Consider the following 17,760-nt stretch of genomic DNA (forward strand, 5'->3'; position numbering starts at 1 on the left):
TCTTAAACTAAGAAGCTTCTGCACCTCAAAAGAAACAGTGACCAAAATACAAAGACGGTCTACAGAATGGGAAAGGATATTCACCAAATACACATCCACAAGGGGTTGATATCAAGGATATACAAAGTACTGGTTGAACTCCACAAAAAGAAAACATCCAACCCCATCAAAAAATGGGGTGATGAAATGAACAGAAACTTTCTCAAAGAAGAAATCCGAATGGCTAAAAGGCACATGAGAAAATGCTCTGCATCATTAATCATCAGGGTGATGCAGATCAAAACAACAATGAGATATCATTTCACACCACAGAGATTGGCCCATATCCAAAAGAACAAAAGCAACTGGTGTTGGCGGACGTGGCAAGAAAGGAACCCTTTTTTATTGCTGGTGGGAATGCCGACTGGTTCAGCCCTTTTGGAAAACAGTATGGATAATTCTCAAAAAATTAGAGATTTGACCCAGCACTACCGCTCCTGGGAATGTATCCCAGAGAGGCAAAAGAGAATAGTCGAAGTGACATCTGCACTTGTTTGTTCATTGCAGCACTCTTTACAATAGCCAGAATCTGGAAAAAACCTGAGTGCCCGAGAACAGATGACTGGTTAAAGAAACTTTGGTACATCTACACAATGGAGTACTATGTAGCTGTTAGAAAAGATGAAGCCATGAAATTTACATGTAAGTGGTACTACATGGAAAGTATCATGCTAAGCAAAATGAGTGAGAAAGAGAGGGACAGACATAGAAAGATTGCACTCATCTGGGGAACATAAAGTAAAAAAATAGGAGACTAACACTCAATAATATCCGAGATAAGTACCAGGAAGTTTATTCCATGGCCTGGAGGCCAGCCGCACACTCTAGGGAAAAAGGCAGCTCAGATAGAGAAGGGAGCACCAAATAAAGGGTGTTGGGAAGATCCTCCCAGGATGGGAGATGCATGTTGAAAGTAGACTATAGACCAAACGTGATTGCCACTCAATGCCTCTTTTGCAAACCACAGGACCCAAAAGGAGAGAAAGAACAAAAGAGGCAGGGTGGAATGGGGGGTTGGGAGGTGGGAGGGATACTGGGATCAGTGGTGGTGGAGAATGGGCACTGGTGGAGGGATGGGTACTCGGTCATTGTATAACTGAAACCCAAGCAGAAAAATCTGTAAGTCTACAGCTGTACCTCATGGTGTTTCACTAATAAAAATTTTTAAAAAATAGAAAACTAGGTTCTCTAAGTTTTGCTGCTTTTAGACCATTAGTGAGTAGCAGATACTTTTGTCAGTGGCATATAAATATCTGACATCATTTCTGAGGCACAGTATTAGAGCTGCAATTTAATCCAAACAAGATAGTATTGGTAGGTGGGAATTATTTCTATTACTGTCTGAATGTCAGATTTAATCATCATTTGTATGTTGTGTTCCAGCATGATTTAAGATAAACAGTTTTATGAAAAATATTTTATTCTTCATAAATCAATCAGAGTGTTCTTTTGATAATGAAAGATTATTTGTTTGGTTCCGGGGCCGAGATCTCCAAGCCTACTCGGATTGGAGTCGAGCATCCTCCACCCATATCCTCCAAATTCCAGTAGGCAGGGGTCACACCCACCAACTGGCCCCCTGGCGCCGTGTAATCCCATCAGTGGCCAAGACTCTGAGACTATAAAAACCAGCCCCCGGAACCGCGCGGCCGCGCGACATCTTATTATGACATCTCATTCCTACTTTGACAAACTGGCAGGCTACCGAATGTAGTCTGCCCACACGGCAGAGTCTGGCAAACTCCCCGTGGCGTACCCAATATGCCAAATACCAGTAACAATGATGGGTCTCATTCTCCTAAAGAATATAATCTCAGGGCTAGGATGAAGGAGACGTTACTGAGGCCTGCTCGAGGCAATCGACGAATAACAGGATGATCTGTGATCTGTGATCTGTGATTTGTCACTCTCTTGTTGAAAAATTCTCAATGTCTTCCTAACACACTAGATTGAAATCCAAGGTCCTTATCATGGTTTCCAGAGTCATTCCTGTTTGGTCCTAGTAGCATCTCTGGTCTTTTCTCATGTCACTCTCTCTCTTCCTTATTACATTTGAAATAGACTACCTGTTTTTCCATTATTGGAATTTCAGTGTGATTTAGTACCTTAGCATAATCCACCAAATTTTCTTCTCTCCATTTATATTAGTCATCTCCAGAAACAAACTACAAAAGGTACATTGATAAAAATCTCTGGTAATTTCTTTATGGTGTCTGAATTTTATGTTTTTCATTTACATTGTTTTTGAGGATGACTCACCTGCTGTTCTTGAACCCCAGATGGATTTTAACACGTACTCAAATCTATAAAGATGTTCTTTTCAGAGTCTGCTAAAAGCAATAAACTCCCTGTGGTACCACTTTGCTCATTTGACTTGGAAAAACATTTACTCATGAATTTTTCTTATAATAGGTTCTGAGATCATAGACCATTTGGAGAAAAAGTTACCCTTAGAATGAGGTGAATGGAAGACCAATGAAATGGGATGTGAATAAAAAAATAAATTCCTTTTTTCTTACATTGAGAGGAATAAGATAAAATAAGACTGACGGACTGGAGGCAATTGTACTAGCAGGTAAGATATTTGCCCTGCACATGGCTGACCTATTTTTAATCTCTGGCATCCTATATGCCCCCCCCCCCCCCAAGCACAGACAGGAGTAATTTCTGAGAGCATAGCCAGAATGACCCCTTAGCATCACTGAATGTGACTCCAAAAAACAAAAAAAAAAAAATAAAATGACTGAATTGGAATATTCATGTATGAATACCCATGCTTTAAATACCACATGCTTTAAATAAATAAATAAACAAACAAACAAATAAAGCATCCTTTAAATAATACATGCTTTAAATACTACAATGCTTGGGGCTGGAGCAATACCATAGCAGGTAGGGCGTTTGCCTTGCACACGGCTGACCCGGGTTCAATTCCCAGCATCCCACATGGTCCTCTGAGCACCATCAGGAGTAATTTCTGAGTGCATGAACCAGGAGTAATTCCTGTGCATCACTGGGTGTGACCCCAAAAGAAAAACAACAACGACGACAACAACAAAACTACAATGCTTATTTTTAGTTGTTGAGTTTTGTTTGATTGTTTTTACCTGAAAGCCCAGAACTCCTCTGAGTCTGTTGGATAGTATATGTTTTTCCTGGCATAGGTATTTCCCCTGCTGTTCCCCAGCCACACATCGAAGCAAGCATCTGCTAGAATGAAGGCCAGGCTGTTGTTGGGAAGATTGGCAACCCAATTTGAGGATGATGCAAGCACTCCATGCTGCAGAAACACGACAGGCCTTGTGCCTAAAAAGAAATTCATTTAAAAGTTTTATAAACTGGTTTCTAATTCTAAGGTCACGGATCACGGTCCTCCCATTGTTCATTGATTTGCTTGAGCGGGCCCAGTAACGTCTCCATCATGAGACTTGTTGTTACTGTGTTTGGCATATCGAATATGTCACGGGTAGCTTGCCAGGCTCTGCTGTGCGGATGAGATACTCTCGGTAGCTTGCCGGTTTCTCCGAGAGGGGCGGAGGAATCAAACTCGGGTCGACCATGTTGGCCGCTTGTAAGGCAAACGCCTTACCACTGTGCTATTGCTGCAGCCCAATTCTAAGGTAAGTTAACATAAGAAGAAAGAATTAAACATGCTTACTTGGTTGCATTTAGTAATTTTGGATATATTATTTTAACTATGATGATGGTTTCTCATGTGAAAAAAATGCAGTAAATTGTAAACTTTTACTGTGCAGCTATTAAATGCTAAGGTTATCTTTAAAAGCATTTTAGAATTATATTTTAAGAAAATTCTATGTGATAACAATTGAAATCTGTGTGATAAAATTTTGGATTGTCTTGCTTATTTTTATTCTTTTAATTTCAATATTTTCTATAATACATAAAACACAGATTTTAAATAGTATTATCAAAAAATGACCCTTGTTGGTTTAAGGCATTCCTTAATGCCTGGAATTATCTCCTCCTTATTTTCTATGTACATCCAGCCTAACTCTTCATAATCCTCTAGACTCAGTTCATTTATTATTTTTGAGAGAAAATTTTCCTTGATATTCCTAGGTTGAATTAGGGACACTTGTCAGGACTTCCAATGTAATATTCTGTGCATAGCTCTAGATGTGCACTTATTACTTATTATCATGATAAACTGTCTCTTATAGAATTGATGGTTATCTCCTTAAAGACATCAATATTGCCTCAATCAGTGTTGCATCACTAAATTGTGCAAAACGCATTAAGTCCTTTGGAAGAAAAGAAAAAGAAAATACAAGCAAGGGGTAAAGACAAGAAAAGAGAGGTAAAAAGGGGGGAAGACAGGTATGGAAAGAGAAAAGAGGATAAAGGAATCAGGGAACAAAGGTAATACCGCAGTCCTCTGAATTTTCCTTCCCATGAGGAATTCTGTTGATCCCAAGGATATAACCATCTTCAGTCACAACTTTATATTCCTCACTTGGATAGCCCCAGTAAGCAATCATCTCAGCCTGATGAGAAAAAAGCAAAACTTCAAGTTTCCATTATCTACTATACTGACTTACATAAGTAGGCATTGTTAATTGTTTTTGATTTGTCATATAATAGTTTAAACCCCAATAATTAAAAAGTCAAGGTATTATTTCATAGTTTTAGAAGTTTTTCTCTCTAGTAACTTACAACACTCATAGTTGCTTCAGGGTTTTCAGGTGCTAGTTGTCCCACAAATCCATGAGCAGGTCCAAACACGGACATCAAACTTGCCACTATTAGTAGCAACCACATTTTGGTCTTGTCTGAAAAAGAATAACAACCCATACTATGGTTAACCCACAATGCTTTCACAATACTTGTATCTTGTGCTAATTTTGCCGTGGTGAAAAAAAAAAAAGTGCTTAGTTTTGATTATATTGTAATAAACAATTAGCTGGGACATACATGTACAATTTAAGATTTAGCAGGTTTTTACACTAGTATGTTCATTTTTTAGAACATTTCTGTTTTGGTTTTCAAGTCGTAATGAAAGAATGTCCTAATTAAGAATCTGACAAAATATCTTATTCCTTTAGTGCCTTCTCTTTAAGACTTTTTTCAACATAGTTTGAGAGCTCAGGAAGCTGAAAGAGGTGAGGCAGGTGAATTGTGTGGGCATATGACTTATTTAGTGTCCATATCAATATAACATTCATTCAAACCTTTCTGGATAGTTCTAACATTATTGAAATAACCATCCAACAGATGTAATTATTTTGAAGCAATTACATGGCTTAAGATGCTCGATTGACTATCAGAGTTAGAACAATAATCTTAGAAACGTTTTTGTTCTTCTAAATTTTTGCTTATATATTCCTTAATTAAAATAACTTAGGTGGTCTTTGGGAACTATAAATTGATAAAATATTGGATAATACTTTTCCCATGAGTGCTTAAGAATGAAAATAAGTATCATGATTTGAAAATTATTACTGAACCTTACTAATTTAACCTACTTGTATTTTATATTTAAGAAATAGCAATCCTTAGCGACAGGGCAGCAGCTAGTGCTGGAGGGACGGCAGCTCTCTGTGCTCTGAACAGTCGACGGGGCCACAAAACTTCTGCATGAGTGAATGTGGGTGCCCGTTGCATATTCTGGCTCAGGGAGAGCTCCAATAAAGAAACTGGCTGTTCATCCTCGCAGAGAGCACCACCCGAGTGAGACTCCCGAGGATGGCAGTGTGTGTGGCAGCTCTTGGCGCTCTGGGCGGCCCCAAAGTTTCATGTGGTCTGAACACGGCTCTGCAGGTCTGACTTGGCACAATACATGGAGTGCGAGTTGAGGTCACGGAGTTGAGAAGGCGCTCTGAGTCCCCACTATGGGGGCCCCGCTCTTCACCGCCAGAGGGGCAGCCCCACCAAGACCATCCTGCATCTCCGGCAGCATATTATGGAGGAAATCCTCCCAGAGCACCAACTACTCTCTGGAGACAGAAGATGGGGGCGTGTGCCCACTGGTCAGGTTCTGCCTGCCTGGTTAGCTGAGTGCCCAATATTGTACGGTGCATATTGTAGCAACTCTGGACCTGATCTGTCTCTCCTGGGTCCACTGCTGCTGACTTTACTGGGACTCAAGGAGTATGGTACTGCTGGTATGTCAACCTGGACCCGCAGGTCAAATGCATCAGCAGCCTGATGGTGTCCTTAGGCTTACTGACACCCCCAAATAATTGCTATGCCTCTGTCCAGACTCCAACAACTCAAGACCAAATTTCCCAAGAAATTTAACTGACAAAAGTTAGATATGTGGGACCCATACTCACAAACCACCTCCAGCTCAGCCATACAAGTTCATTTATCGGCCTTTCTTCACAGATCCATATATAAATCTCGAAAGAGATCAGAAACTGCAATTATCTCAGACCCACATGAAGTTTTCCTAATGGGGTACATCAGAGGGGAGCCGATTTGCCAATTCACACTCAAGCAAAAGCCCTGGCAGCTGCTTGCTCCTACAATTCAAAATTGTCACCATGCCCCAAGCCACACTCACTACCCAGGGACTGACCTCGCCAAGATTCTAACTTGCTGGAAATTGGGATATACATGTTTAGTGACTGAAATCTCCAGACTTTCTCAGAATTGAGATGGGGTACCTCCCCCTACTTCCCTATACTCTTGAAATCACTGGCAGTCGCCCTCATAAACCAACTCCAGCAGCACCATGAAAGATCTTTGCCAATCTTGCTTCAGAGACCCATTAGTAAATCTTGAAAGAGACCAGAAGCCACAATTAATCTCAGACCTGCATAAAGCTGTAGAAATAAGGTACATTGGAGGAGAGCAGGTGTGTCAGTGCCCACCCAAGAAGAGACCCCAGAAGCTGCTTGCTCCCACAATCCAAAATTGCTATCGTGGCCCTGATAACACCCCACTGTCTTGGGACGGTCCTCACCAAGATATTAATCTACTGAAAATTTGGATATGCATGTTTTATGATTGAAATCTCCAGGCTCCCTTGGGATTGGGATGGGTTATCTCTCCCCCACCTCCATTCACCTCTGGAAGCACTGGGCAGTCATGCTCACAACCTAAAGCCACCAGTTAATTGCAATCCATAATGCACAAAAGGGGAGAGCAAGAAGAAAGATGCCTGTCACAGGGGCACGACATGGAATGGGAGGATGGTGAGCAGGGGGACGGAAACGGGGGACATTGGTGGTGGGAAATGTACAGAGGTGGAGAGGTGGAGGGATGGCTGTTGGCTGTTGGAATATTGTATCACCAAAATCCAATCATAAATAGTTTTGTGATGATCTATTTCACAGTGATTCATAAGAGAGAAAGAAAGAAAAGAAGGAAGGAAGGAAAGAAGGAAGGAAGGAAGGAAGGAAGGAAGGAAGGAAGGAAGGGAGGGAGGAAGGAAGGAAGGAAGGAAGGAAGGAAGGAAGGAAGGAAGGAAGGAAGGAAGGGAGGAAGGGAGGAAGGAAGGGCAAGCAGTCCTCTTGATAAGTAATTAAATGCTAATATAGAGTAGGCTAAATTAGAGCTATTGTTTAAGTGATTGATTACTCAAATTTTTCTATTTTGGTAGACAAGAACGATAGCACAGAGTGTAGAGTGCTTGCACAAAACTGACTCTGGTTCAATCTTTCACACTACATATGGTCCCCTGAGCCCAGAGAGGGATGATACCTGAGCACAGAGCCAGGAGTAAGCCCTGAGCACTGCCAACTGTGACCCTTCCAAAGAAATTAGAGGCTTTTCTAAATTATTTTAAAAAACATGTATATGGGGTTTTTTGGGGGACCACACTCAGCAATGCCCAGGGATTACTCATGGCACTGTGCTCAGGAATCAGTCCTAGTGGGCTTGGGGGACCATATGAAATGCCAAGGACTGAACCTGGTTCTATAACATGCAAAGCAAGCACCATACCCACTGTACTATAGCTCCATTAACTCCCCAAATATTTTAATCATCATAAAATATCTGCAACTCTTATGACAAAGGAATCTTTTCTTAAACATCTAAATAGCTTTAACAAATCAGTAAGAAAAAGAATAACAATAGGATTTTTGTGATACGTAGAAACCTTCATATAGAAAGAATAGTGGCCTGAGTCTCTACAAGCATAGCTTGGGAATGCGGGAACCAGGACATTTCCTCCAAACTGCAATGGGGACGACCCGGCTCCCAGGCAACCTCTGATTCCGGAAGTCATGCCCACAGCCCGCCCCCTCCCCCAGCGCCATCTTTACAGCACACAGCAACAAAGAAGAACACCGCTGGAGGGCACCACAGCTCTCAGAGAATGCTCCAGGTCCCAAACAGAGCCGATTTCACTGGGAGGTCCCAGATGGGCTATGTGCCGCATCCTGCCTTCTCCAGATGGAACCCAGTGACCATGAGTCTCTACAAGCATAGCTCGGGCATGCGGGAACCAGGACATTTTTTTCCAAATCGCGAGGTCGTGTAAGCGACTGCGTGGCATCTCCTTATATATACAAAGTGATCAATGGAAAGTAAATCATCCAACGTTTCTCCCTGAAAATCAGGCTTAACTCTTTTGCAAACCACAACACTCAAAAGGAGAGAGAGAACAGAGGGGAATGCCCTGCCACAGAGGCAGGGTGGAATGGGGGGTATGGGGGTTGGGAGGGATACTGGGATCCGTGGTGGTGGGAAATGGGCACTGGTGGAGTGATGGGTATTCAAAATAAAAATTAATTAATTAATTAATTAAGAAAAAAATAAAAGAAAGAAAGAATCGTGGCCTAATGCCTTAAGAATTAATTTTTTCAGGATGAAGTCATAAAATTTACATACAAGTGGTACTACATGGAAAGTATCATGCTAAGCAAAATGAGTGAGAAAGAGAGGGACAGACATAGAAAGATTGCATTCATCTGGGGAACATAAAGTAACGAAATAGGAGACTAACACCCAAGAATAGCCAAGATAAGTACCAGGAGGTTTACTCCATGGCTTGGAGGCCAGCTGCACACTCTAGGGGTAAAGGCAGCTCAGATAGAGAAGGGAGCACCAAATAAAGGGTATTGGGAAGATCCACCCAGGATGGGAGATGCATGCTGAAAGTAGACTATAGACTGAACATGATTGCCACTCAAGTCCTCTTATACAAACCACAGCGCCCAAAAGGAGAGAAAGAACAAAAGGGAATGCCCTGCCACAGGGGCAGGGGGGAAATGGGGGGATGGGGGTGGGAGGGATACTGGGATTAGTGATGGTGGAGAATGGGCACTGGTGGAGGGATGAGCACTCGATCATTGTATAACTGAAACCCAAGCACAAAAATTTGTAAGTCTACAACTGTTCCTCATGGTGTTTCTCTAATAAAATTTTTAAAAACAGAATTAATTTTTTCAGATATTATCAGTTATAATTAATTATATTTAATATAAAATGTTTAATGTTATGGGACCAGAAAGATTGTGCTGCAGTAAGACTGCTGTCTTTCATGTGTCTAACCAGGGTCCCATCCCTGACACCATATATGGTCCTCCCTGCAGAAGTAATCCCTGAGCACAGAGCCGGGAGTAAGTCCTAAGCACTCTCAAATATGCCCCCCTCCAAATTCTAATATTATAACAATTTCCACCTAGTACAGGCAAGTTGGGTGAAATAGTCATTTAAATGCTGTTCTTAAGAAGGTAAGTATTTTACAAAGTTAATCAAAAGATATCTGACAATACTTACAAACATTTAGAATGCATATCCTTTTCTTTCCATATTGGAAATTATATTCTAACTAAACTCACTAACTTGCAAAACTTTGGGAAGACTCATTAAAGTTCTATTAGCCATAGAATTAGCCATAAAATTCTATTATCCATTCTCAACCATCAGGGCATATTGAAAAAATATAAAAATTTAGATATAAAAATGACATTGGGAAAAATTTCTCAAGAAACTGATTTCAGTGGCCAGAAGCATTACAATTTGACTCTTAACAAGTAAACAAACAAAACTTGCATACTCCTAATAGAAGATATGAAATTACCCTTTTTAGAAATAATGTTTGTCCTTCACCTATACCCCTTTTCTTTAAAACTTTTCATATACACTTTATAAAAAACACATAATCTTCTCATGTCATAAACTCTTCTTCCCTCAGTTATAGGTCATTTTATGAAAAAAAACTAACTGGAGAGAACATAAGTGCTCGCTCCCTCTCTATTCTGCTTCTCCTCTTTAAGTTTCATTATAAACTCTTTCAAATCATGTTTAATCTTTAACCTTTTTTTTTTTACCAGCGAGTCAAACACTGCTTTTTGTCAGCTTACCAACCACAGTAACCACCCCTCATTTGATTTATAGTCCTCTACCAACTTTTTTTTTTCTTCAGAAAAAACAAGCAAAAACTCCACTCAACTCCCCCTGGAGATCTACTTTTTTAAAGAGACCAAATAGAAAATGTCCTCCGTGTTCCCAAGGTTGCTATGGCTACTCTAGATTGTTCTAGTACCTCCCTGGGGGACAGTAGCGCCCTCTTTGGAAACACTGATCTCAATACTGCAAAGGAGCTAAACAAGTTTTTGTACCTGGTATATTATCTATGGAAGATATATGGATTATAAAATATCTGCATAAAGAATGCGCTTCTGCCTTTTTTTCTAAGGATTTGTTTGGACCCCCAGAAAATCTCTACAAAAGATTAAGTGCTAGCATTAATTTGGATGAAAACAACAGATAAGAGTTTCCTATACGTTCATGGGGCTGGAGCAATAGCACAGCCAGGAGGGCATTTGCCTTGCATGCAGCCGACCTAGGTTTGATTCCCAACATCTGATATGGTCCCCCAAGCACTGCCAGGAGTACTTCCTGAGTGCATGAACCAGGAGTAACTCCTGTGCATTGCCGGGTGTGACCCAAAAAGCAAAAAAAATAAATAAAAAAAGAGTTTCCTATACGTTCAGATATGTCACTGAATTTTTTTCCTGGACAATATGCCAAGATTATTTAAATCAAATGTGGTTTGTATCCCAAAATGATGTCTTGAAACTTGCCTAATATATTAAAATTATTTTAATATAGAATTTTTCCAGGTCTCTAAATGTTTCACAGGCCATGCTTTCATAATTTGCTGTGTATCTTAGCTGTTCCTTTAATTAGACTGTTCAGTATCTCAGATTGTATTTGGGTAGACCAAAGATGGAAAAACCAAGGTATGTAATTGCCTAAACCATACTATAGATTTTTCCCCCCCACATCAAAAATTGTTCAGTATAGTCTCTCTTACAGATTAACAGCAGTATATGAAAATTGAAGGCATGCAGGTGCTAATATTATCAAAGACCCTTAAACACACCAGATACATGTTTACAGATAAACTAACCTTATCTGGGTAACCCTGATTTTTTTTTCATGCAATGCAAATAAACACATCCATCTAAACCTTCAGGCAACATGGAATTGGATATCTCACCCCTGTTATCAGCAGGTATTATTATAGTTGAAGCAAGATAATTGGTAAAAAAAAAAAACATTACTATGATGCAAATAAAATGTGACAAGTAGTATCTAACAATTCTTTTCAAGAAAGGATTAGCATTTTTCTTTTTTTTTTTAATCCTTTTTTTGGGTCACACCCGGCAATGTACAGGGGTTACTCCTGCTCTTCACTCAGGAATGACTCCTGGCGGTGCTCAGGGTACCACATGGGATGCTGGGAATGAACCCAGGTCAGCAGCGTGCAAGGCAAATGCCCTACCCACTGTGCTATGTCTCCAGCCCCAAGGATTAGCATTTTTTATCAGTTAAATAAAATTTATACATTTGATTGGACAGATCAATTGCCAGGAATAAATTTCTAGCTAGGTGGGTTGTAGGAAATTGTACTTTGATTCATTATTTTCTATTTATTCATCTTTAATGAAATATGCTTTCAGATTTCTCTTTAAAGATCGCTATCACTCAACTGTTAATCTGCTTCTGCTTTCTCTAGCCACCTAATCAGGACTAGTTAAGGCAAAGAACAGACTACTCCAGGATATGTCAATGTGATATGCTGATTGTTTTTAGTTGAAAGTTATTGAGACTAGCAGGCCCAGGAACAATGCTTTAATGCTTTAATGCTTTGCCCAACCATGCTTTGCCTGAAAATCAGGAGTATGGGTTGTGGGGGCGGAGGGGAGAAATTATCATCTTTCCCTGTACCTGGAAGTGAGAGAAACAATCTATTATTCCTAAGTGGGGTCTGAAAGACCCGTTTACATGTAAATTCAGCAAAATTCTTTTTTTTAAATCTGAACATTTCTTTACTCTGTCTTTTCCTCACATGTTTATTATCACTGATATAACTCCTACATCTATATAACAACAACATGACAGAAATTGTACAACCTTATTGTACTGACTAGATAATAGGTTCCATATTCAATAAACTTCAGGATACATCAGCTTTTTTTCTCTGCTCATTTCACTTATGCCAATGCATAGGTCTAATAAACCTGTCCAAAAAACCCCAAATAATTGGGAGTTTTAAATTCTTTTTTTCTTCAACAGAATCTAGGCAGATGAATATCCAACAATTTAAGCCCTTAAAAATGCAGTGGTCAGGCTGGAGCTATAGTATAGCAGGTGAGGCACTTTCCTTGCATGTGTCTGACCCAGGTTCTTTCCCCAGCATCCCATAAGCACTGCAAGGAGTAATTCCTCAGTGCAAAACCAGGAGTGACTCCTAAGCATTACTGGGTCCAAAAGCAAAAACAAACAAACAAACAAACAAAAAAACTAAAACATAATGGTTGGGTTAAAATCTAAAAACTAAAATATTACTTTTACTTAGAAATACTTACAGTCTTCTTGGGATCAGCTAGGATTGTTTCTATGAATCCTTCATATGCTGTTCAACATTACATTTACTTATATAGAGAAAAACCAACAATGGCCAGAATTACTCACCCACTAATTAAATAGTTATAAAGTCTTAATCTAGGCCATCTCATTGTAAAAAACAGTCACAAATATTGGCCAACGGAATTATGATGATTAAAAGTGTTTTAAGAACATTAGAACTAATTCTTGATAGCTTAAATACATAAAAACTGTTGAACAAAAGGTATAATGAAGTAATTATGTAGTATGGTTGAGATAAAGGGACCCAAAATGGCAAAAGGTTTCATCTTAATTTTTAAAAATGCAGAGCATAGACAATTCAAAGTGGATGGTTAGATAACCTTTTGAAGTGAATGTAATCAGCAGAGATTAGTGTTTTTGTTATTTTTTAAATGGTCTTTGATCAGGGTACACAGATCTGCTGATAATGGTTCCCAGGCTCTTTAGAACAGGGCAGGCATGGGTTGTATCATTTTTTATATGGAATTATTGAATTTAATTAGAAACAAAGTAATTTTATTGACAACTGAGTTCAATGAAAAAATATAATTGAGCCCAAATAACAACCATTAGATTTTATAGTACATAAATAAAAATAACCCAGAAAATCAAGTTTTCATCTCTGACAATCGTTTACAATTTTTTTGGGCGGGTGGGGGAAACACAGCCAGCCCTGAACTCAGGAATTACTGGCAGTGCTCGGAGGACCATATACAATGCTGAGGATTGAACTCAGATCAGCCATGTGTGTAAGGTGGTGCCCTAGCTCCTGAACTATTGCTCTGGCCCCTTACAATATATTTTTAAAGAAATAATTGTGTTAGTATTCAAATCCCCGGCATAAATATTGGAGCACTAATAATGGGTTTAAACTTCAAAATCTAAAGTGGTTCACATTGCCTCAAGAATATAGTCCAGGGCCAGATTGAGGCCCAGGTTCAATCCTCTGCACCACGTGGTCCCCGGAGCACTGCTTTATCAAATGATAAATCTTAGCCCTGAAATATGGAACTGAGAATATCAAATAAAGGGATATGAGCGGGCAAGGAATGAAGAAGGGGACTTGAAATGACAGGCATTGGTGAATGCCTTATATACACTTACAGGCTGCCGAGGTGTGGTAACTGTACATCAAAACACTGTTATAAACATAGACCTAAACAGTAGCACTGTAGCACTGTCCTCCCGTTGTTCATCAATTTGCTCAAGGGGGCCCAGTAACGTCTCCATTGCGAGATTTGTTGTTACTGTGTTTGGCATATCAAATACATCACGGGTAACTTGCCAGGCTTTGCCATGTGGGCTAGATACTCTCAGTAGCTTGCTGGGCTCTCTGAGAGGGGCGGAGGAATTAAACATGGGTCGGCCCAGTCGGCAGTGTGTAAGGCAAACGTCCTACCCGCTGTGCTATCACTCCAGCACATTTGGTATATATATTCAATATACCAAACACAATAACGATTCAAATAATAATAATTAAATTAAAAAATCAAAACCAAAATCATTTTAGCAAAAATATCATTATATTATATTTATTATACATTTGTATTATTTTGTATTACATTTTAATAACTCCAGTATAGGATTTTTCACTTAATAAGTGCTTAGTTTTATAGGTATTAGATGAGTTGCTTTAGTTCCTCCATACAAAATGAGGTTATTTGAACATATGCTGAGACAGAGGGGAAATGGTGTGGAGATTAGGGAGGAAGATAATGATCTGCAAGTTAAGAGTGGGGAGGTCTCAAAAGAAACCATGCCTACTAATAACTCAACCTCAAAATCTCAGCCTCTAGAACTACCAGAAAATAAATTTCTATACAAATCGTTTGATCCTTAGAATATTTCAAAGTAATTATTTAAACTGTTTTTACAGGTGCTCCAGAAAATCATCTTTAATCTGAAATTTTTTTCTAGTGCCTCTGTTCTGCAGTTGTTCATCCTTAGCCAAATGGACCTACCTGAGCTGGTTTACTCACAAATTAAAGATGATACCTACTGACTACGTCATGAATTGACTCCAGTGGTTACACATAATAATATATGTTAAAACACATACAATCTACAAAGTGTTGTTTAAAGCTAATAGGGTGTTAATGAATCTGTTCACCCTTATCTGGGCATCACGTGACAATCCAAAGACAATCTTGTTTTAAATCTTCCTTCATAAACTTTGTCAGGACATCTCTTTCAAGAGTTTTCCATAGCGCTATCCAATTATTTTTGTGTCTTGACCCAAATCTCCTCAATTTTACTCCTCACTGCTTGGATGGCCTCATTGTACTAGGTACTCTTGTAAATCTGTCATTTTTAAATAGTGGTAGATGAAGAGATGGGAAAGTAGGCTGAGGGTGAGATTTGTTGAATCTGAAGGTGAGATCAATGCCCTTAACTCTAGACTTCAAGGTGTCAATTCAATACTAATTAAACCAGTCAGAAGAACTGCCAGCAATCCACAGACCTTTATCTACAAATTCTAAAACAGAGCTATCTTTGTTTTTTTTTTCAAGTTAACAAATCAGATCCTGTTTGATTTTCAGTAATCTATTTTATGGTTGCCTAAAAGATTAGAAATAAAAATATTGATTCTTCCCTAATCTCAGTCTATGTGGAATTTGACACTTAAAAAAATTATAACTAGTTTTTCTTCTAGAAGCAATGAATTTAAAGACAACTTACTTACTGTCACTAATAATAAATAGGATAAAACATAATTCTACGAAGACCTTATGCTACTTTAAACTGTGACTATGTTGAAAATTCACAAAAAAATTTTTTTTCGAGGGGGTCACACCTAGCAATACTCAGGGCTTACTTTTGGCTCTGCACTTAGACATCACTAATGGTAGGACTGGGAGACCATATGATGTGCCGGGGATTGAACTCTGGCCAGTCATGTGTAAAGCAATTTCCCTGCCCACTGTCTTTTCTCTTTGCCCCCTTGAACAGTCTTTGTATTAATTTAACCCATTGTCCCACAAAATACCTACCATCTAACAGGAAAACCCCCACTATAATATAGAAGAGCCCTGCTCTTACTTTTCTGATGAGGAGGGACTTTATCTAGCTGGGGACTTGCATCTTGTGTAATGCAGGCTTGGGGACTTGCGGGACACATGTAAAAATGAACCTGCCTTCCTTCAGTTTCTGTGGTTATGATCAAGAATTTTGTTCTCATTTTGTTACTGAAATTTCTTCAGTGGACTCCAGAGCTCTCCCATAGCTGTGTTTGTTCCTGAAAGCAGTGAGACCAATGATTCTTGAGTGTGGAAGGCAGAGTGAGGTTTCCTACTCTTTTATCTTAGTTATGTCATCATTCTGTCCTTTTATTCTTGAACCTCTATATTATTTTCTTTTAATGACCTATTTCTAGTAAATGACTTTCCTAATTGTCATTTCATAATTTGTGGAAAGCATCTAATTTCACATATAAAACACTTTCTGCTTGAGCTATTGAGAGTCACTCTCTACCATAAATAAAATTTTATCTGTACAACTCCATTCTGGAGGAAAATCAATTAGCATGTAATTGATAGTTTTTATTTCTTGCAATGGGCTGAATGTATGCTTTGTATGTAGGGGGCCCAAGTTTTATACCCAGAACCAGATGGTCCCCCAAGTATTGCCAGGAGTGACTCTCAAATACAGAGCTGGGAAAAGTCCTCAAGCTCCACAGGGTATGACTCCCAAGAGGAACAATATATGCTATATATTTAACTTTTCATTACAACTATTTTCTCTTATTACAAAATATTTCATTATAATATGGGCTGGGGAGATGGCACAGTGGGTAGGGCGTTTGCCTTGCACGCAACTGACCCAGGTTCGATTCCTCTGTCCCTCTCAGAGAGCACGGCAAGCTACAGAGAGTATCTCGCTCGCACGGCAGAGCCTGGCAAGCTCCCTGTGGCGTATTCGATATGCCAAAAACAGTAACAACAAATCTCACAATGGAGACATTACTGTGCCTGCTCGAGCAAATTGATAAATAACAGGAGGACAGTGCTACAGTGCTATATATAAATATACATTTAATTATATTCTAAAGAAGGAATGATTTGGGGCCAGATAATAGTACAGTGAGTTGACGATTTGCCTTTCATGCTGACAACCAGGTTTGGTCCCCACATTCCATATGGCTCTTGGGTATCACTGGAATGATCCCTAAGTGCAGAGCTAGGAATAAGGTCTGAGCTCAGCTGGAGGAAGAAAGAAGGAAAGGAAGGAAGGAAGGAAGGAAGGAAGGAAGGAAGGAAGGAAGGAAGGAAGGAAGAAAGGGAGGGAGGGAGGGAGGGAGGGAGGGAGGGAGGGAGGGAGGGAGGGAGGGAGGGAGGGGAGGGGAGGGGAGGGGAGGGGAGGGAGGGAGGCGAGGGCGAAAGGAAAGAAAGAAAGAAAGAAAGAAAGAGAGAGAGGGTACGAAGGGAGAAAAAAAGAGAAGGAAAAGAAAGAAGGTAAGCGAAGAAAGGGAAGGAAAGAAAGAGAAAGTTTCTTAACTAGATAGAAATAAAGATTCAGAGGTGCTCAGTCACTAGAGAGGAGAGATTTCTGTATGTGAGACAGAGGGTTCCTTAAAGTTGCTCACAAATGCTAATAGAAGAGCTGAGACCTCATTCTTTACCTGCTCAGTTTGGCATTTGTTTTCTTGCTTTCTTTGTCAGGGCTTTTTTTGTCATTTTCATGTAGGATCTTTCTAGCCTATCTTCACAACTTCAAAAATTTTACACTGAAATATTTGCTTCCTCCAAACATTTCCTCCTTTATGCCATGTTTGACTTTTGGTAAATTCTATTCACACTGCTGAAATATTTGGTTTTATATCCATTTTTTTCCTCCAGAAACACTGCAGAATTGGGGAGAGGAAGTAATTTTTTACTTTACTTTAGATTACTT

The 17,760-nt window shown here is 39.5% G+C and overlaps 1 protein-coding gene across 1 annotated transcript in view; it reads right to left on the bottom strand.

Moving 5' to 3' along the window:
* LOC130029798 (gastric triacylglycerol lipase-like) overlaps nt 1-17,760 on the bottom strand; it is a 35,398-nt gene that overhangs the window by 12,999 nt on the left and 4,639 nt on the right. Inside the window, exons 2-4 of the mRNA XM_056120824.1 lie at nt 4,714-4,829; nt 4,427-4,544; nt 3,147-3,345 (exon numbers count right to left, since the gene is read on the bottom strand). Coding sequence (XP_055976799.1) covers nt 3,147-3,345; nt 4,427-4,544; nt 4,714-4,818 — 422 coding nt within the window. The 5' untranslated portion in view covers nt 4,819-4,829. The remainder of the gene's footprint in view (nt 1-3,146; nt 3,346-4,426; nt 4,545-4,713; nt 4,830-17,760) is intronic.

Source organism: Sorex fumeus, unplaced genomic scaffold (assembly GCF_029834395.1).
Source record: "Sorex fumeus unplaced genomic scaffold, SorFum_2.1 ptg000043l, whole genome shotgun sequence".
Taxonomy (NCBI): domain Eukaryota; kingdom Metazoa; phylum Chordata; class Mammalia; order Eulipotyphla; family Soricidae; genus Sorex; species Sorex fumeus.